Here is a 22232-nt window from a genome sequence, read left to right as displayed (position 1 = left end):
CAGAAGTCGTCACCATACCCTTCTTATAGGATTGCCACAACAAAACTGAATTGCTAAACGGGTTCTACTTTTACGTAGAAAAGTGCAGTTACGTCACTACCTGCTTCGCATGCAACGGTCAAGCTGTCGTCGGCGTAGCATTTTGCGGAACAGTAATCCGTACCTCTACTTATAAAGCAGCGCTGCAAAGTTACACCTCTACGTATAAAGCAGCATCGCTGCTTTATAAGTATGTTATTCCAACAAGCACCAACGCAAGCCTTAATCACAACATTCTTTAGCACAAAACGTATGTGGGAAGTGCTACGTGCTTCGCATTGAATGTAGGCATTAGAAAGCCTTATCGTCATTATGTGGTTGGAATGCTTGTTTTGAGCTTACTCTTCATTGAAGCGTTCGCTACTTCGTATGTTGTATATGCAATTCCAAAGGATGTATGTGTTATTCGCTTAACTTAGCTGACCGCTTGTAGCCTCTGCCTTACGGGGGGCATGCGCCATTGTATTCGGGGGGATGAACCATAGATGATGATAGTTTTCTGTCGAAGTCACGCCACGAAGAAATCTAGGAATCCTAGGCATAAAGAGCTTCTCTGTAAAAACGATATGGCCGCATTTACCGCCCTCCTGATAACTGGCAATGTTGCTTAGGAATTGTTGTGGAGAACACTTGGAAAAGGAAATCCAGGAATTGGTTACATTTGCAATAAAATCCTACCAGTTCTTAGGTAGAACAATACCTGTTCGTCGTATCCAAACGTAGAAAACGACAATAGAATGAATGAGACCCAGGGAATGCTTCCAGGAACGATCATGTGGTATAATCTTAGAAATAACCTTTACAAAGGCACTGTTCACAATCTTACATCTCTCTTAAATGCTCACTTAAGTGACGAAACTCTAAAGTGCGTGTGTTCATTAGGTTCGGCTGGCAAAACGCATATTTTAATGCATGTGCTTGCTGTACCTAAACGTCCACGGTATACTTGAAGTCATGAAAGGGAACGCAGCTAGTTAGTTTCTCCTAAAACCTTGATAAGATTTACTGTTTCAATTTCCTTCGAAGTGTTACTTCAGAAATTTCTAAAGTAAACGCTTACAGAAGAAACCAGCAACCGAAACAAACTATTTCCTAATTTTACAGTTCATTTAGCTGCAGTTATCTGTAAATCACTCATGCTGGTATTTAAACACGGTTTCAAAACGATAGAAATGAGTATTTTGAAATACGCGTTCCAAGCCAGAACAATAATATAGCGGAGTGAATATGAACGCGCGTACTGTTCAACAATTTTCAAAACAAACTTGACTGTGAGCTTGTGTATTGTTTGCATGCTGGTAAATCCTGTTTCTGTGTTGTAGTTGCATTGCTTTGCTTGATTCTCGTTTGCTATTACGTCCATGTTCCATTTATTGCTTGCACATGTAATCCAGAAAAAGCACAGGGAAGGCGGTAGATGGAAATTCAAGAAGGTGAGCAAAACCAGAGCAAGGTAGAAGCGCGAGTCAACGTTACGACAAGTGGATTTGCCTTATTCAAGGCCACATATGCGTTCCTGGGCACAAATACTCTGTGCCGGAAGCCTACTGATAGCCAGAAATAAATACTTAGACCACAGCAGTCATCACCAGCGACACTGCAAGCAAGGAGTTTTCGTCGGACAAGCGAAACAAATAAGGAGCGTCATGCGCGAGAGGCAGTCACCGTCGGGTGCCGCCGACCACGTTCATAACAAATGGTCAAATCATGCTCCGGTAATCGAAGCGTCCCACGCGGCAGCCGACTTGATGGATCACGGACATTACCCACGTGGCAGAGAGAATGATGGTCTTTCACCACGGTGAAAGGCTGTCCGTACAGGTGTGATCGCAAGCGCTGTACTTGTAAATCCTTCAAGATTTTCTTGCTCTGCGACGGTGTAGTTGAGCTCGGAATTGCTCAGGGAGCTACTCGCATAGGCATTGCCATGTCCTTTCTTATCGACGCGTTGAATAAAGACAGCGCTGACTCCAATAGCGCTAGCGTCCGTATGAACTTCGGGGGGAGCCGCACGGTCGATGTTTCGGAGCATTCGCTACGCTCCCAAAAGGCGTTTTTTGATAATTCAGGCTCAATTAGTCTCGACGTCCATGAACGGCTGAGTGCCTGTCGAGATTCAGCTTGCCTGCCGCACGTCGTCTTTCTTCGCTTCACCCATCCTGGATGTCCCACATCCTGTTCAGGCGTATACCTGGAACGCGTGTAAGATTGTTGCAATATATTTGCTAAGGTGGTTGATGTATGCTACCTGTACTCTTTGTTTACGCAGTGGCTCTATGACAGGTGCTTACTCTACTCAATTGAAATGCCTCGTGGAGAGGTTGGTTGCATTCTTCAGAATTCTCTATTGCATGCTATTTTACATAGATATTGCCCTAGTTGTATTTGAATTTACTATGGTGAGTATTTTGCTCAATAGTGAAGCAATTTCTAATTGGCCTTCTATCCTACAGTATGTTCCTTCTTGTGAAATACGGTGGTCTATATATTTTTTGAAGTAACTGGTCTCAACTCAACACGCTGTGAGAGAGTGTCGAAGTAGCATTCTTGCTAAGACCATTCCGAAACACGTAGTGCCACTAATGCATCATATAGAAAAAATATGGTATCGCCTTATGTCTGTTGTTGAGAAACCAGAGCTCTATGCTAACGAGAATTTTCAGCCACATGACAGCACAATACAATGTATTCAAAATGGAGCATTGATAATAAAGACAGTATTACAAGCTTGTTTGATATAATATAACACCGATCTTTTACCGAATAGACAAACATTCTGTCTTCTAATGCCGCTTTTCCGCTGGACGTATCTTGCAAATACCTTCTAATGTCGTCGCAGTCACCAATAAAAGTTGTTTGCTACTCGGAACAACTTCCAGCAAAGGTTAGCGGGTGCTGTGGGTATTGCGAAGTTTTGCATTGAATTTCTCTGATGCCTTTACTGCGTTGTCGAATTGGATGATGAAATTCTATGATTATCTTTCACTGTATACATCTTGTTATGTGCAATGCAAAGTTTCTTTGTTACGGCTGGGGAAGGGCAGCGAAGTCCTCTATTAGAAGTGAGAAGTTTCACCCGACGTGCATACAATTGCTGACATGCTACTCTACATAGCTGAAGCTGGAGGGGCTAAAATAGAGTGAAGAGAAAGGAGAATCAAAACAGTTTTTACTTATTTTATGGAGCCCAAATTTTTTTTTACTGCTGCCTGTCTGTAGCTTGCCCGTCTGATAAGCTTGAATGTCACTTTATTGTTTACCAGCATTGACAGTTCTACCGAATGTTTCTCTGCAGTTAGCAAATTTCAAGCTATGCCTACACTTTGATCGAACTAAGATCATTATTCCAAATATAAAAATGGTTTCGTTGGTAATTCGCAAACAAGACTAGCAAGTGCATAAAGAATGGTCATTGGTGTTTTAGAACCTTCGCAAAGGCCCTGCCTCTTCTCAGAAGTGCTTACGGGCGATGTGCCTGTGATTTGCACAGCAAAATAAATAAATGTGGAAACATATACATACAAAAGAATATCAATACCAGAGCCTAGAATGTCAGCATCATGTTATAACCGATGGCTACTATCTACTAAATACGCACACTGCGGTAAACATGCGCTGAAGTGTAGGAAGAGGACAGCAAGCGATAATAAGGAACATTTCCGCTATGGAAGCAGAACCGAAGGCTCAAAGCAGTGTGCTTTTTAAGAGCAACACAGCTGGTGTGATGTACAAATGTGCGCATGCAAAGCGCGAGTCATGGAAAGGAAACTTTATCAATAAATTTAAAACGAAGCTCATTGGCCTATAAACTGCAGAGACGCATTATCGCGACGATGACATTAAACAACCTTAACAAGCCGCCTTTTGGAAGTACATATTTATTTACGTGTTTGGTTAGAGCGAGGTAAAAATATTAAAAAGAACAGTTGATGGTGTTCTAGTGGTGGTTCTAATAAGTAAAAAAACACGAGGAAACATTCAAACTGAGACCAAGGCTAAAGTTCAGCAACCCCATCTACACATTCCAGCACTTGCTGGTGGAATAAGACGTTGCTGCCGCACTTTGAGTACAATATGCGCGCTCCCTTGTGACCTAAAAGGCACGTTAAGATAGAACTTTTCTTTTTCAGTACCATCGCAGCTAATGCCATATCTCTTTTCTATGACAGGTTAGTGGTACCACGTACAGCCTGTACGTTTCGGTACGTTCTCTTTACCAATGCTACTTCAGCAATCTCTCGCACCGTGAAGTTGTCTTGTATTTGAAAAAAAATATCATTACCACCGTTTCAAGCAACAACAAATATGCGCTGTGACGGATCATTGGCCAAGAGGTTACTGGTTCCATTCCAGGTCACAGGGGAAGTATTCCGTTTGGTGAACAATGCAGAAGCGCTGTTGCGTATTTATTTGGTGCACGGTAATCAACCCCAAGTTGCCGAAACTAGTTTGCAGCACCTTCCTTCTCCCCACGGGGCTGTCCTTTATACCACGAGTGCCACAGTTTCTTTTTTCAGCTTGTTGATTTCGGAGGGTCTAAATAAGGGCTGAAATTTTAATTAGGCGTTAATTTGGTCTTGTAGTTCTTGTGCCGCTGGCAGTAAATTGCCCATAAAGGGCAGTTACCTAGCAGCTCTGGGGCACCTGAAAGCCTGCAATGTGAATAGAAACCGCATAAATCATGCACCGAGAAGACTAACGAGTCTGCACGATATTGAGCTCTTTGAACAACCACGATTACCGCAGGGAGCGGCGACTGGGCACGAGCAGAGCCCGAGAGAGTCGAAGAGGACAACACCGTGCTTACCCTCGCGGACATCAAACGATTGGCCGAGGCAAAGCTGGACAATGCCACCAGAAACTACATCGCCCAAGGAGCGGACCAGGAACACACTCTCCGGGAGAATACCGCAGCGTTCACGAGGTACGTAATTTGAAAGATTACATTGAAATTATCATTATACACCCACGGACAGTAGTGAATATTATTTATACATATAGGTGGGATACACACCCGCTCGTACCAGCGGCTACAAAGAAAACCTATATGGTTTCCTCGAAAGAAAAGCCTCGCAGTTGAAGAAAATCTCGTCCTGGTCCGGCACTCGAGCCCGGGACCACGCTTTTACGGGCAAGCAGCAATACTATCTGAGCTAACCAGGGGGCTAGCAGATGGCAAGGTATACGATTCAAACAGGTGGATGTCTGATTTTTCTTGCATTGATTATTCCTCTCCACCTTGCGTGTTTCCGCAGAACTGTTACGTCAGAGGTGCAAAATATCCAGAATCCCTGTTTTGAATCGGAATGTCATCGTGCTTTGCATCAAATTTGATAACTTGATATTAACAATAATTGAATAGATGTTTAGATCTAAATATACAGCGTGCCAGAATAAATTGAAGCCTAAAATCCAGAAACGTATTCAAGTCCGCTGTTATTGCAGCTTTAGTGGAAATACACGTGGCCTTTTCTTGAATATCTGTTTCGAGCAAATATTCGTTGGACGCAAGTTTGCTGTGCAGATCCGTTGGGACTGTGCATGGGTTCGTGGAAAATAACTTTAGGCAATACTGGTGTATGCCAGATATAGAATAAGCGAAGTCGTACAATCACCCTTACACATGATAAAGTGACTTCGGGTAGAACTTTCTAGGCGAATGCCAGTTAGATCACCGTCGAAAGTATTCGTGAGATGAGTTCTGCTGTAATTTGGTTGATATTGCAATTATTTCATCAAGATGCTGGCACGTTTTGTTGTGATTTTCGTCGCACTTTTCATCAAGCGCAGCGGCACTCACCTATCGAATTATTTTTTCGCCGTATATTACACCAATCATCCGATTTGCTTTAAGAAGCGGCTTCAGTTCCTCATTTCAGTACTGCTTTTTCATTGTTTTAGAAGATACCATAACCATGCACTCATATTTCATAGTCGGCATTTATGGAACCTTCTGAGTAGGGGCAATACGTGCGGAGGTGGTTGGACGGTACACGCTAGTAAAAGTAAACTGGCAATAAGACAATGCAGTCAAAAAGAAAGGGTGAAAACAAAATTTTCGTTTAACATTGGGAGTAGGCATACTGTGAATAAAACAAGTGATTCAAGCAAGAGTTTCATGCTAAAATCTCTTTCGCAAAGTTTTAAAAATTAGAAACTTCACTCAAATGTGTAATTATGACAAAATGTTCCAAAACTTGATACGCAGGCTTAGGTTCCGGCCTAAGGTCTTTGTGGACGTATCGAAGATTGACACTGCTACGGCTTTGTTAGGCCAGAGAATATCTTTTCCTGTTGGCTTCTCTCCTACTGCTGCACAGATGATTGCCAACCGGGTGGGAGAGCTCGGTACTGCCCAAGGTATGCGCACAGTTCTTTTATCTGCCTTTATTTACAACTGCGAGAAAAATTGAAGTTGTTGCCCTGCTGGTAACTTCATGGGTGTGGGGAGCTTAGGACTTGTGAGAGAAGAAATTTTTAACACTTTACGCATTGCCGCACGGGAAACGTGGAAATTTCAGGCACTGAGGTGAGAGAATGCACTGTTGCTAAGGGCCGATTGGCGCTTGTTAGCGCTCATTGTTGAGAAATAATGACTAGTTTGGGTGGCGAAACAAAGCTGCAGTCAGCCTTGATGAAAATCTTTGATAAGCACCCCTCCGCGCAGAATAAAATGTTTCAAACACAATGAAGCCACTCTTCGCGCACTCAGAAGTAGGTCACTACTAGGTACATCCCACTTCGCGTAGAGTATTTGTACATAGCTTGCACTCAGAGTACGGAGCGAATGCTCGTTTTTGGAAACGAACATTCGTTCTATAGCCGTTGGGCAGTCCTTGATTGCAAAATCTCATTCTCATCTTAGCTTGAAACTAGGCTCCCGAAAATTTTGCCAAATACAGTTCACACTGCAAGATATCTCTGCCACTAATGTACTTCTGTTTCTCGTCAGAAATTTACTAATAATTGTCATGTGGATACAGAAAAATCCTACCCCAAAGGAAGGTAGCGAATTTCTTAGACGTGGGGTACAACTGGCCTTTCATATGCTTCGTGAAAATACAGTTTGTTGAAGAGTTGATTCATTATGATTGTCGACGGGTCGGTAAATAAAAAGAATGCGACGGCTCAAAAAGCTCACAAGGGCAACGCGAGCGTTCTGTAAGTTATTTTTTTTCACCAAAATGATAGCGTCAGTGCGTTCCACACTGCAAGTAGAGAGCTGCTCAGTGCATCTCAAAACACATTTCGCTTGTCTGCACAGTAGCGTTACGCAATGTCGATGCGTCATTCTACTGCATACGGATCTGCTGTGGTACAATCATGAGTGCAGTGAAACTGCCAACGTATCGGCTAAAACGTGGGCATCCAATATTGAAGGGGAATGCGAGTGCCGGGCAAGTGCCAGGTGATCTAGAAGTGAGTTCGTTTGTACTTCATTTGCTGCAGCGGCACGGGACGCGGGCACGGTGATGATCGTGAGCGCCATGAGCACCGTGTCGCTGGAAGACATCAGAGCCAGTGCCCCGGACTGCCTGTTGTGGCAGCATACGTATCTCTTTAGTAACCGTTCCCTCACTAAATCTATAGTCAGGAGGGCGGAACAGCAGAACATCGCTGCCATCGTGGTAACAGTGGATTCACATGTCGATGGACAGGCGGCAAGCCTCAGCAAGAACCAGCTAGTACTTCCGGAGGGCCTCAGGTGAGTACTTTATCTTGGGGTCTTCTCTAATTGCCCAGCAACTACTACTTAACATTGCAGCGCTACGTTCCACCAAACTGTGATGAGAAACAAGAAGCAAACGTTTTAAGCGAGATCGAAACAAATGAGTACGTTTGGAATGTGCGGGATGTTTCGGTACCTTTCGATTTGTGTAATGCAGGGGGTTTGTGAATATTCGAAATATTCGAAAAATCATGCGCCATTCCAGATGGATGACGAGCGAAGCTATGCAGCACACGACAAAGAGGTGACACAATATTTTGAACAAATGTATGAAAAGCTTCATTGTTCAAAAGGATGGCTTGGTGGGCTAATTGCTGCAGCATCTTAAAGGGTTTACTGGGCGCACAGACGGGGTCATGGTGAAGAACAACAGTACATTGCACTTAACTGGAGGAGGAATGAACGTTTATCGTGATAAAGAGCGAGAAAGTTCTTTCTTCGCCCTAGATGGGCGGCTCTTCGCCCTAGATGGGAGTCCAGAAAGCCGTTGGCTAATGCCACAGCCCGGGCCCGGTCCACCAGACTTCACAGATCTTCTAGGCTCTGTGCCTTTAACATTGCCTCCCATGCTTCTTCGATCACTTGTAGCGGTTCTGATGCATTATGTTTACGGTACTTCTCGCGGTGTCGGCACAGGTATGAGAATTTCGTGGGGTTCATCCGGTGCATGATAATTCCATGGAAATACGTATTCGTTTGTAGTCTGCGGACGGCGGCGGTTTCTTCGTTGCTGAACTTTGGATGTGGTTGAGGATATTGTCTTCATGCCAGTCGGTAACATTGCTATATTACGGCGTAGTTGATGCGAATGTCCTCCACCCTCGTCGCTTTCCGAAGACCGTATGGCAGGAAATCCCGGCTGGTATGCTTTCGGGCGATAGCATGCGCTGATGCTTTTCCTGCCAGGTGCTCGTGGCCATGGGTAGATGCGACGTAGGTTTCGTGTAGTTCTTGTCGTCTTGTTATTTCTTTTAGAATCTTCACTGCTCTGGAAGGAACGTGGCCTTTTCATAGGTTTCTACATGCCGTTTGCGAGTCGCGCAAGGTTATTGCTGTGTGTTTGCATGTGGTGATACCGAGGGCGATGGTCACTTTCTCCTCCGTTTCTAGATTACTGGCTGGTATGGTGGAAGCAACTAGCTCATTGCTTTGGTTGTTGGTCACGGTAATTCCGTATGCTCTTCTATCTGGGCATTTTGCCACATCTGTATATTTTGTGTTGCGGTTATTTGAGTATTTCTTGCTGAGCGCTGTAACTCTTGCTCGTCTTCTGTCTTGGTGGTATGTTGCATGCATGTTGCGAGGTATTGTAGCGACAGAGGTAGAGTCACGAAGACGTGACGGCAACCGGGCTTTCTCGTCTAAGTTTGCTATGAAGTTTTCGCTGTATCGAGTTTGCGAAGTACCGCTCTGCCTGTTTGAATCAGCTTAAGGCGTTCCTGCTGGCTGGCTCTGTCAGCTTAACTCATTTCTTCCCAGGTGGTATGGAGGCGAAGCTTGAGGAGTGTCGTGGTTGACGTCGCACTGAAAAGTCCTAGTGCGCTCTTGATTGCTTTTCTGATGTAGATATTGAGTTTTTCATTTTCAGCTTCCTTGAGGAGTAGATACGGGATGCCATATGTAATCCGGCTTACAAGGAGGGCTTGGATTAATTGGACGCTGGCTATACGCCGAATGAGATGGGTTACTTGTGTTATGGTTTTCTGAAGCTTCGGAAGTGTAGCTGCTGCCGAACCGTCTTTATGTATTGTGAGGCCAAGGACGCGGAGGGAGCCAACTTGAGGGATATCGATTCCATTGAGTCTGACGTTGTGTTCTGGGGCGACGTAGGCTGGTGGTCTTCACCGGGGGTTCGCCTTGAGTATCAGTAGCTCTGATTTTTCGCAGGCACACTGGAGACCACATTTTGAGAGGTACTGTTCTATCTGATCTGTTCCATCTGATCTACCTGCCTCTTGGATGGTAGTTTGCTGCCTGCCGGTTGTGGATGCTTTTGTCCTTTACGTTATATCATCGGCGTATATTGCATGACTTGAACCTTCGATGCCATCGAGTTGTTGCGCGAGCTTAATTATGGCGAAATTGAGCAGCAAAGGTGAAATGACTGACCCTTGTGGAGTTCCTTTGTTGGGCATTTCGAACTTGTCGCTTCGGATGTTGCCGATACCCAACGAAGCCGTGCAATCTTTCAGAAAGTCGTGTACGTATTGGTAGGTCCGGATTCCGCAGCGTGTGTCTTGGAAATTCTCAAGGATTGCTTCATGCTTCACATTATCGAGGGCTCCTTTTACATCTATTGTTTAAATAGACAAATTTTTTGACGTTCTAGGTAGTCCAAGAATTCTTCCTTGAGCTGTAGCAGTATATCCTGTGCTGAGAAGAGCTGTCAGGAGCCAAACATTGTGTCACGCATGAGTACTGAGTCTTCCAGGTTTGTGGCGAGGCGATCGGGAACCATGTGTTCGAGAAGCTTTCCAGCATAGGGACTAAGGAAGATGGACCGTAGGTTGCTGATTCGTAGGAGCTTGTTGTGTTTTGGTATAATTTAATAGTTTCTTGTAAATGTTTTCCTTTTTATATATGCTGTGCCTGAATGTAAACTTGTTTCTTGTAGCCCCCCCCCCCCCCCTATGTAATACCCGCCTTCGATGGCCTTTAGGGCTATTGTATATAATAATAATAATAATAATAATAATAATAATGACTTATGCATACTTCCATTCTGCCGGGAGCTCACCTTTTCCCAGCAGTTATTCATGTAGTGGAGGAGTCCATTACAGGCATTGTATGGGAGGTTTCGTAGGATCTTGTTCGTCACCTTGTCATTTCCTGGCGATGTGTTACGGATCAGTTTGGCAACGGAGACATGGAGTTCAGCAAGCATGAAAGAACTGTCGAGGGTGAGGTTTGGTTCGCCTTTGTACGGTCGGGAACCGGTAACCTTGGCGGCATTGTCTCCGACAAGTTCACGCTTGATTTCTACCAGAATTTGTTTCTCAGTTTGCGGATAGGACTGGTCTTTGTCTCATGTCATTATTGGGTCTTGGTTTTGGTGGTAGCTAGAAGGGCTCGCAGTATATGCCAGGTCTTCTTCGTGCTAAGTGTGCCTTGAAGTTCTTGCCTCGATGTGCTAAGTGTGATGCCAGTTCTGTCTGCTGAGTTGATCTCCCTGTTCTTCTGCTTGCTTTGTTATTGACCGATCCGTTTCTGCTGTTTGCGGTTAAGTTTCATCTTTTCCACTACCTCAGTAGTCCTCTTCTGGCATCCCAAAGATTTAGGAGAGGAGAGTCTACGGCCGGCGTGTTCATTGTGAGTTGAATGACTTTAGTGAGCTTCTCCACTGTCTTTACCATTTCGGTGAGCCACTCTTCAATATTTTCGATGTCTTTTTCTATGTCATGTTCTCGCAAGGCCTTCCAGTCCGTCAACCTGGTTGCTCTGGTTCTTCCAGTTTGGTCAACTGGAGGTTTGTTCTTTTGGTTCGGATAGAGCGACAGTTCCGTTGCTACAACTTCAATGTGAATTGTGGTAATCTATTCTTGGTATTACTCACCATCTTGTTTGAAATCGTTGTTTTTGCACCGGGCCATGGATTACGGTCTGGCTACATTCTGGAGGTCTTTACGTGCTTTTTTGGGAGCCGTCTCGGTGTTGTTGAGTAGCTTTTCTACCAGGGCTTTCGTTACGTGGGTCTGCTTGGCATAGGACATGAAGTTGCTGATGTCTTGGAGGGTAGCATGGATAGGAGCGAGCTGAGCGGTGATGTGTTGCTGGATCTGCTGGAGCGTTGATGTGTTGCTGGAGCTGATGTGTTGCTGGAGCAAATCCCCTTTGCAAATGTGGTCATGGCCTCCTGCATCTGCTCTCGCACCTCCATTTTTACAATTTGTTTGATTCTTTCTTCTTTAAGGGGCGGTGGGATGTTTGGCATTCCTTGAGGTTTCGAGGCTTGATTGGCGGTGTCTTATTCTTGGCACCTTTGCATGAGCTTGTCAATGTGGGCTTGCTGATTTTGGAGTTGTGCTAAAAGATCTCGTTCGGTTTCCATGCATGGGTTCTTGTGCTCGTGTGTTTCCTCCTGCAGCGTCTGCATACATGACTCGCTTTTGTGGGCGGCGTGCACGGGATCCAGACAGTGATCTAGACCAGGGTCCATGGTTTGCATGACCGCCTGTTGATTTGGAATCACTTCTGGATCTGCGTGGACTCTGTAGTAAGGTACTGCTTGATACGGATAGCGCCTGGGAGTCAGAGTCTGAATTTCTGTTCCATCTGTGTTGCTGCTCTTGGATCTTGTTTTGCCATTGCAGTCTGATCTTGTACGGTGGTGGATTTGGTTTCAGTTTATGTCGGCGTCCGTTTTATGCTGTCTCATGGTGTTGTTGACAGATTTTACAACTGGGTTGGCAGTCATGGTCTTCTGGTTGATTTTCCATCCCGCATACGTAGCAGAATTGATAAGGGGTTTCGGGCTTATATCTTGCCGGCGCCCTAGTTCTCCTCAGGTTCTGCAGTATTGCACAAATTGCCTGTATAGTTTGCAGCGGTAGTCACAGCATGTATATATGTTGTATGGGACGTCTGGTCCGTTGAAGTCGATGAATGCTGTTGACGATCTTCCTAGCATGCGCTCTGCGAGGACCGTGTATCTTGCGGATACTCGTAGCCTTTTTAGTAGTTTTTCTTCGCTCTGCCTGGCGGGATGCTGTAGATTACGGCTGTGCTGATGCCCTCTGGTGTCCTTACATGTGCCTTAACTTCGTAAATGGACCTTCCAAGCTGTATGCTGGTGCTTTAAGGAGCATGTCGTACGCTATGTCTTTGGTGTACTTGCGATTATTATATTCTCGACATGTTGCACTTGAATCCGGATGTCGTCATAGAAGTCTTTTTGAAACAACTTGCCAGCTCTGCCGATGGCATGTGTCACTGCCACTAGTGCCCATTTGGAAAGTTGTAATCTCGCTTTAAGTCTGTAGGTGATCTTCGTGTCGTCCACTGGCAAAGGCGGGAGTCTCGGTTTTCTATAATGTGGCACGTTTCCCGCAATAAATAGTGTTGCTCCTGCTTGATGCGTTCGCAGTTGGTCTGCTTCATCGGCTGTTGGTTTTATATGCGCCTGAGTCTTCTTGCCTCTCCTCTCCCATGTGTGCCGTTGTTCCTGGATGTTTATCACCTTTCCACTGCTCTCGTGTTACGTCCACTCCGCTTCCATTTGTTGCTGCTTTTGTATCGTCTCCACGTGCATTTCAACGGTGTTGTTTTCCTGGTTCAGTTCTTGTGCAGTTCTCGCTGCGTCGGATGCGTCAGTCATTGGTACTCAGCGGCAGTGCCGAGTCGACCTCACGAGCGCTCATGAGCCAAGAGACACGCTCCGTGAGCCACGGGTCACGTGCGTTGGGCTGGCCGCTTAGTCTACTAGGGTTAGCTCCATTAGCGTGGCGTGAAACCATCAAACGGTAAAAAATGACGGTAATTCCGCGTACCGCTGATAAGCTTGATATCCTCCGGTACCACTTCAGTGCCCATGTCGTACTCTTCAGTGCCCAGCGTCAGAACTGCTTGGCCCCTAGCGGGCAGTCCCACATTAAAGCGGAACTGATATTTTATTGCAACAAGCAAGACATATATAAGTTGAAACAGCGAATGGAACGTGTAACAAAGCCAAGCACCAAGCAATAATAAAAAAATAAACAAATGGGACTCTCATCATATTACCTTCTGCCCTTTACATGTACAAAGCTTCAAAAAAGGGCCACTATCTTGTCTTGTTTAAATAGATTCTTTCCTTACAGCATGTTTTCCTTTGGCAGAGAGCATTTCTTTTTTGCTCAGATGGCTCGCCTGGTGCCGGCTGGCTACTGCTACATCCGCCTATATATTAGTGGCACGTGGCTTACCCAAAAAATTACACCATGATTACCAACCAGGACAGACAGCTGATAATGAAAAAGAAAGAAAGATTCGTGGTGGTGTTCTACATGCACAGAATTTTACAGAATAGAAAGAAAATAGGCATGCACGCTGGTGTAGATGTTATCTTCTCTGCCACCCGCAAACTTTCAAAAATTTGTTATATAGTCAATCATGATGCTAGGAAGAAAGTAGGAGGCTCAGTAAGGCACAAGGAGCAGTTTAATAATTGCCTGTAATATGTAATTTACTCTCTCCTCTTGGCCTGCAGGAAAAGGTATAGTGGCCGGTCGCGAATGTGTGGGAAGAACAGACATGGGGACATAAGAATCTGGTTGTAATGACTGTCGCATCGCGCCACCTGTCGTTAAAGTGTAGATGTTATACTTGTAAACTGGTCTACAGGGAGTGCACAGTGATTAAGACGGAGAAGGAACTGGTCTACAGGGAGAGCACAGTGATTAGGACGGAGAAAGACAAGCTGACACATGAAGTGATCGCAGCATATGAAATCAATCGTGATAAAGATAATTGCGTAAGCGCGCCTTCAATGACGCTGTCAAAAAGGAAATTGAAAGCCTGGATGACGCTATGTAAAGGATAGAGAGCAGTATGATGACAGTTAGGGTTACAGAATGGCTAATAAGAGAACGGAAGCGCAGTCGAGGACGGCGGAAGACTAGGAGAGGGCGATGAAATGAGAAAATTCACAGGTGCTAGTTCGGATCGGTTGGCCCAGGACAGGGGTAATTGGAGATCACTGAGAGACGCCTTCCCCCTCCCCCCCTCCCCCTCCCCCCCTTTGCTGAAGTGGACATAATATAGGCTGATAATCATGACGTTGACAGTCCTATTTATTTTGTCATTTCATGATGTTCGGCTTTGTTTGCCTTCCCATAGGCTTTATTTGTAAATGAGGCATGTACTGCAGCGGGGCTCCTCTTTCACGCTTGAATGGATGGATGGGTGGAGGGATGGATGCATGGATCGATGCATGGATGAATGCATGCTATGAGCGTCCCCTTTAGAACGGGGTAGAGGATTCCGCCATCAAGTTCTTGTTATTTTATTTGTTAATGTCCTATCTATGTTAGAAAAGAAAAAGGAAATGAAAAAGAAAACACATTATGAATTCCCATAACAAACCTGTCTGAACCGCTACTGTGAACTTTGATTTTGCACGCCTCCACTGTTTGTGGCTTCCCTAGTTTTCTTCCACCAATCATCCAATCACCTCTTACTAATTTGGATTGCGGATATGTTTACTTTTCCTCTGCTTTCGCCGAGCCCAGAGGCTTCAAGGAGGCCAGTTGTGCCTAAATCGACCGCTGGGCAGATACAAATACAAATACAAATACCTTTATTTCAACATCAGGGATGTTAGGGGTACATAAAAACCGGCAGCAACAGAACACGGACATAACAATAAAAGAAAGACTACAGTGCACAGGTAAACATCAAATTCAATAAATATTAGTGAACATCCTCTTGCAATAACAAATAAATGAAGGCGGCAGAAATTAACACGAAACGCTCACGAACACTAAAGAATGCAAAACGAAGAATAACAATAAGAGAAGAAAAAAAGAGGAAGGAGACGCAAACTTGCAGTAAAAAAAAATCGTATCATTAGGTTTTCAGTGCTCATTGCGCCGATTACGAAGAGTTGGAATTATATGTCGGAGCATTTGACGACCGTAATTAGTACGAAAGGATGGCACATGCCAGACGTCGTTGTTACGTGTTGGGTAGTAATTAGCTTTGGGCCGTAAGTTACCTGCGTCATCAAAGAATGTGTCATGATTTTTCCGTTTTCTTTCATATCGCTTACTTAGCAATAAATTATATAGCTCATTAATTGGTATTACGTTTAATGATGCGAAAAGAGGTTGAGTGTGAGCAGTAAACGGGGCATTCGCAATGATACGAATGACCTTTTTCTGTATTTTCTGTAACCTATATGTATTTGACCATGTTGTTGTACCCCACACAAGATGACAATATGAAAGGTTAGATAAAAATAGTGCATTATAAACTAAAAGTCTAACACTCAGAGGTAGTAGAGAGCGGACTCTGTATAACATGCCTGTGCATTTTGCAAGTTTTTTAACCAGATTTTCGATGTGCATGTCCCATGAAAGATTGCACTGCAGTGTCACACCTAGACACTTTACTGACTCCGCTGTTTCAATGCTTTGAAAACCAAGCGTTAGTGTAGGTAAGTGTTCTAGTGGTTTGTTCTTAGGTCTAAAAAGTACAGCTTTAATTTTGGTAGCGTTAATTTTCAATAAAGATTCAGTACTCCATTCGACCAATTTGCGCAGAGTTTCATTAGCCTTTAATGTCAAGTCATTAAGTGTTTTAGCCCTAAAAAATATGCTGACATCATCTGCATACATTATACATTTAGCGCTGTTGTCAATATTCACAATGTCGTTAATATAGATGTTAAAGAGTGTAGGTCCGAGAATACTGCCTTGCGGCACCCCAGAATGAATGGATCTAAAGTGCGATGAAGAATTGTTAATTACAACCCGTTGCTGGCGGTGCTCTAAATATGTTATTAAAAGCTGAAGGAATGTGCCGCGAAATCCATAGTGTTCAAGTTTAAGGAATAATACTTTGTGATTTATGGAGTCAAATGTTTTGGAAAAATCCACGAAAACCCCGAGAGTTAGTTCTTTTTCTTCAAATGACTCTAATATAATTTCCTTCATGGTTAATAATGCTGTTTCCGTTGATTTTCCTGCGACAAAACCTGTCCTGTCTTCCTGTCTTTTTCCTGTCTTCACAATCTAATAAAACATTCTCCATCGTTTCCCTAGCTTGACCGCAGCAAGCACATGCTTCTTCTTCCTCCTTATATCTCGCTTTATAGGTGCGTGTTCTAAGGCATCATGATCTAGCTTCGAAAAGTAATGAGCTTCCTCTGAGTTATCATAAATGATTTCTTTCCTGAGTTCATTTTTTCCTCTAATGCTGTTACTCATGACAGGTTTCTTTTCCATTGCCGCCGCCCATCAGATTATTTCAGCCTCTCTTACCTTCCGCTTGACGTCATTTGTTGCTGTGTTGCCGACCTTACAGGCCGCATAGTTGCTGGTAAGCTTCCTAGCTCTTTCCCTCCACTGTGAATCAATGCTTTCCCTGCACAGATACTCTCCCCCTTTCCCAGCCCACTTACTTTCTTCCAAATTTCTCAGTAGTTTTTCATTATCAATTTTAATGAGAGCTTCCCTCACTTGAAAATTTGTCCAACCCATATCACCCTACACAGCTTCATTTGTAGTCTTCCTGGGAGCGCCCAATCCGACGCGACCCACTGAACTTTGGTTCCCATCGAGTCCTTATTGTACCCCTGATTTGAAGCAAACAACCAGCTCTTCCAAAAGTAAGTCCTTTAACCATTACACCTTTCCACATACCCTGGAGCACCTCCTACCTATTGTATCCCTATAGCGCCCTGTGCTTCATTATGGCTGCATTTCTCTTTCCCTTTACTGTTATTGCTATTTTCTTTGTCTCTATATCTCTATTGCCTTCGTTTATCCACATACTAAGGTATTTATATTCTCTTACTCGACGTATTTCCTGGCCCTGTATTGCCCCTGTCCACTGTTTTCATTGAATACCATATCACCTGATTTTCTAACACTAAATTTCAAACCTAAATTCTTGCCTTCTTGTCCCCAGATATTAGCCAGACGTTACAAATCACTGCGCTTGTTAGCTAGCAACACAATGTCGTCCGCATAAAATAAAACAGGAAGCTGCTGCTCTATTTCTGTACCTACCTGTTTGTATGAGAGATTAAAATCGATATTATTTCCTTCTAGTGCCCTATCCATCCTCACCATGTACATCATAAACAGCAGTCGGGATAAAGGGCACCCGTGTCTCAGTCCCATGTTGATATCAACTTTATCCTCGCTCCTCATCTCTTCACATTCAACGCAAACGGTATGTTCTAGGTAAATCACTCTGAAAAGCTGTACACAGTTATCATCTAAGCCTTCCCCTTCCAGAATATCCCACAAAATCTTGCGGTCTACGTTGTCATACCCTCCTGTAATGTCTAAAAAGGCCACATACAACGGTCTGCTTTGTAGTCTTGATATTTCAATACACTGAGTAAGAACAAATAATTTATCATCCAAACGTCTACCTATTCTGAATCTATTCTGAAGTTCTCCCAAAATTCCCTTATTCACTGCCCATGCTTGCAGCTTTAATTTGATTGCCTGCATTGCTAGCCTGTTTATTACCGATGTAATGGTCAACGGTCTATACGAGTGAATTTTATATTCCTCCCCATTGCGTTTATGAAATAAATAATTCCACTTCGTCATCAACTGTCTGGTATTCGTCTATGTTTTAAACATTTTTCCACTGCTTTCACCAGAGCTTCCTTATTTTTGGTCCTAGTTCATTAATCAGTCTAACGGGAACCTCGTCTAGCCCTGTGGCAGTGCGCTTAGGAATTTTCGCTTCGGCTGTCTTCCAGCTGAAATTTGTCAACACCATCTCCTTTTCCACCTGGTTCTTTTTCATGCTCTTTTTTTCTTTAAATACAACCTCGCCACTGGAAAGATTCAGCTGTTATTTCTCGTACGTAATTTATTGCCGCTTTCCCTTCCAAATTGTTTGCATCTTCGTCTAGGATATTTAGTTGTATCGTTGTTGACTTCCTGCCTAATAATATTATGGGCTTCCAGAAGACGCCAGATGCGGGCTTCTTTTTCTCACGTATTTCTGACAACCAACGTTCTCTTTCACTTTTTATCTTTGCTTGCACCAGTATTTGAACCATACGCTTTTTCTGCCGGAATATTTCCCATTTACTGGCTACTTCATCCTGCGGCAACTGCGCCATCTTTGCCTGACTGTGCTCTCGGGACGTTTTCTGTCGTTCGGCGATCACTTCTCCTATCTCGCTGTTCCACCAGCTTTTAGGTTTCTCTTATCCTTTCCAACGAACATGCTGTTTCTTTCCCCGTATTTCTGTTGTTATTTCGCTTAGATGCTCACTATATTCTCACTCTTTATTTGGTCATTTGCAATGTTCTTTCTCGACTCTAGTGACTATATTCGTTATTTTTTTCAGCGTTAAAATTTGGACTGGCCATTTTGCAATCCTTACTCTCTTTCCCAACTATATATTCCAGCTTCAAAACGATACGTTTATCATCACTCCCTATGCTGCTGTACCCTTCCTCATCAATGACAATTGCTATCAACTTATCAGCAATTCCTTCTGTCATCAAATAGCAATAAATGGTTGACTGCCGGTTTCCCACTTCCCTCGTGATCTGTCCTTCACACTTAGGCTCTGTATTCACGACAACAAGGTTATGTTGCTCACAATGGTCTAGCATTGATTTCCCTTTGTTGTGGGTATAGCCATCTAAATCCTGTATGTGGGCATTTATATTACCTAATAGGGTAATCTCAGCATCATTCCCGAAAGCCCTAATATAAGCACTTATGCATTCCGCTAACTCTTTATTCTTCTCTGTGCAATTATTTGTTGTCCATAAATAGGTAACGCACAGCCAAGTTTCTTCCCACTCATAGTACTTCATAACCAAAGATGCTCTTGACAAGTTGAATTTAGTCTTTTCTATTTGGCTCCTTGACAGATGAGCATTCCGACTCCGCTCCCTTCATTTCCGACATAGTTCTTTTGCACCCTTCCCAAACATAATTATCAATCAATGGTGGCTCTTCCGAGTCTCTAAGGTGTGTTTCTGTAACCGATCACACCCCTATTTGTACTCTATTTAACTGCTCCTCAATTTCTGCCTACAGTTCCTTTCGTCTGCCACCTTCAATGTTTATGTAGACTACTGCGTGGCGAGCTCCCTTACTTGCTTTCCTCCTTTTTCTGTTATTGACGGCGATGCTATTCTGAGGTTCCCCTAGGGGACCTTCTTCATCATTGTCTACTCTGTCCTCCTGAGCGCCGGTGAGCTCCCTAAAAAAGCAACAGCAAAAGCGTAAGTTGACAGCCCACTTCTAGTGCAAGTATGTAATTGAGGTGGATCCCGCCTCGTTGAAAACCACCACACCTTCTCAATTCCTTGTTTATTTCGACAACCTCGAAGCCTTTCTCTCGACTCATTTCCATATCGCCTCATTAGCAGCCACTATGGCTCTATGTACGTGACTGTCATGTACAGGCACCTCCGCACCATGCACACCATGATCTGCACTCGAGGGGATAGCTCGCGCAAGTCGTCCACCCCCTTCGCAAAGCGCTGGGTAAGTCCTGTTCCTTTCCTGTTTAGGACGTCATTTAGCCCACCTGCTACTATGAAAAGGTTGCGCACGTGGGCATTTTCCCCGAGCTTTTCTTTTGTTAATTGGTTACCCCCTTCTCTTTCAAAAATATAATGAAAGTTGTCCTCGCATATTTTTAAATATATTGTTTACGTGCATAGTGTTTACACTGTAAATTTAAAATAATCTTGAAATGAGAAAATATGAATGAGGTAGGCGACGCTGGAGCTTCTAATGCGCTTGTCCTCCACTTGTCTTGTCTCCACTTGTCTCCACTTGTTTCCACTGTCCTCTACTTGCAGAAATATAGCGACCATATGTATGAAAAGTCATGCACGTGCGCCAAGAATGATGTAGTAAGCTATTAGCCAGAACAAAATTTTAGGTCAAGAGGTCCAGGCAAGTCAAAAGAAAGCTGAAATGATGTGGGTGAAAAAGCTCTAGCAATGACACTTTAGGTGCGGGGAAGGGGAGTGTAGACTTTGGCATCGCCGAGGGGTGCTCTGCCCCCCTCCCGCCCAGAAAACTCCGAAGGGGGCTCGGACCCCGGCGCCTCTCTACCCCACCCCATAGTGGCTGCCTATGAAAAGTACAGTACATTTCCACCCTTACGTGTATAGTATAGACATAAAACATGAGAACATACGAAAGGGAAAAGGCTATGCCCCCTGGGCAGCCGTACTTTACTGACTGTACAGCGATCATTTGCGCTCTCTGAAGAGTCATCTGCGTGTGACGAAGCTAGTGTTGGCTACTAATGCTCCATTGGTGCTTTTAGCAAATATAGCTTCATAACATACTAGTTACAGAAACTTGCTAACTTGTTCATTATTCGAAAACCATTAGATATTCGATTCAATTTGCTGCTGGCACTATGCGATTCGTATTTGATTTGGCATGAGAAATGACAATTCTTGAAATGTTAATTTTATAAGGAGCACATTACACGCTTGTCTTATATTGTTACTATAATGTGATTACAAATTAAACCCGACCTTTTAAAACGACGCACAGCTGCGTGCGTATAAATCAAGCAAGACAGAAAACAGCCTCATTTCATTAAGGTTCTCGTTCTCTCACGCATAACAACGGTCACAACTTGCCCGATTCTATTGAAATTTTGCACAGCTGCGCAAACACTGATAGTAAATTCAATATCATTGTTTATGATGTCATGAGGCACGCTTCAGAAAGAGTGTCTGGAAAGGCACAGCTGGGCTCTGAAGCGTTGGTTTCCATGCTGGGTTTCAAGTGTTCTTTTGAATATGTGAAGAACAATTCACGGCATCTGTTCTTTCGCACAGGTTCGCTAACCTGGAAGCTTCATGGAGCGCTAGATCATTCAAATTCGACCCTTCAAGCAATGACTCACTGGGCAACCTCATGTCCACTTCCGCGACGTGGGAGGACATCCGCTGGTTGCGCAGCATTTCGACACTCCCCGTTGTTGTCAAGGGAGTCCTGACCGGTAAGGACTGCAGTTACGAACAACTAACACGGTGCGAAAGGCTTTACCTTCCACTTTGTTTATATAGAGAAGCAGAAATCACTACGTCTAATATGTATCTAGCAGTGTGAAAGATGGTTGGCGTTAGGCCTTTTTTGTTACGTTATAAAATGCATAGTTATTTCTATCAGCATGCCGATGAGCGGTTGGCAGCACTGCTTTTCTGGATAATGTTGTTCATGTGGATATGAGCACTAAGTAAGGGCAGTGCCGCGTGTGCAAGAGAGATGCATTTATAATTTCACACATCTCTCGCTCTCTCGTACAGAAGGAAGTAGCCTAAATTTTGTCTCTGCAATTTCATGACGTGCATGATGCTGGATGCCCGTAAATCAGACAATAGTCACAGCTTGACAGGGGTGCAGGGGCCCGTAATGGACTTGAATATCATTAGACACTTTCAAGCTGAAGCACGTATGCTCTTTCGTACAGTCGCATTCAAGAGACCCTTTTATTGAAGAGGAGAAGCGGAGCCACGCTGACATAGAATTCTGCCTTAAGCCGCAACTACTGCGTACGGATCTCTGTTCTCTGCCACACTTTCACTATGGGCAACAACGTCGGTTGCACGCATTTTTGAAGTTATTGCGTAAATTGCTTTCAATCATTTGCGAGCGATTTCATGTTGAGGAATGTTTTACATTGAACTTAGCATAACTCGTTGAACGTGACTGCCATACACTAGCATAACTCAATGGGCTTAAGTACAATAGCGCATCCCCATGGTCAGCATTTTCAAAAAATGAATTTTGAGAAGGTCTGTGA

The 22232-nt window shown here is 44.0% G+C and overlaps 2 protein-coding genes across 2 annotated transcripts in view; both read left to right on the top strand.

The window, feature by feature from the left end:
• Positions 1 to 1456: 1456 nt before the first annotated feature.
• On the top strand, positions 1457 to 9269 carry LOC126538694 (uncharacterized). Its single transcript, XM_050185412.1, has 5 exons — positions 1457 to 1472; positions 4786 to 4963; positions 6248 to 6399; positions 7489 to 7744; positions 9248 to 9269. Exons 1-5 carry the CDS (start codon positions 1457 to 1459, stop codon positions 9267 to 9269), a joined length of 624 nt encoding a protein of 207 aa, XP_050041369.1.
• Positions 9270 to 21269: 12000 nt separating this feature from the next.
• The window catches only part of LOC129386766 (2-Hydroxyacid oxidase 1-like), a 64052-nt gene continuing 63089 nt past the window's right edge, over positions 21270 to 22232 (top strand). Inside the window, exon 1 of the mRNA XM_055074970.1 lies at positions 21270 to 21428. Within this exon, the coding sequence (XP_054930945.1) occupies positions 21344 to 21428 (85 nt within the window). The 5' untranslated portion in view covers positions 21270 to 21343. The remainder of the gene's footprint in view (positions 21429 to 22232) is intronic.

Source organism: Dermacentor andersoni, chromosome 8 (assembly GCF_023375885.2).
Source record: "Dermacentor andersoni chromosome 8, qqDerAnde1_hic_scaffold, whole genome shotgun sequence".
Lineage (NCBI taxonomy): Eukaryota > Metazoa > Arthropoda > Arachnida > Ixodida > Ixodidae > Dermacentor > Dermacentor andersoni.
The sequence above is the reverse complement of the archived record's forward strand: the minus strand, read 5'-3'. Positions and strand labels throughout refer to the sequence as shown.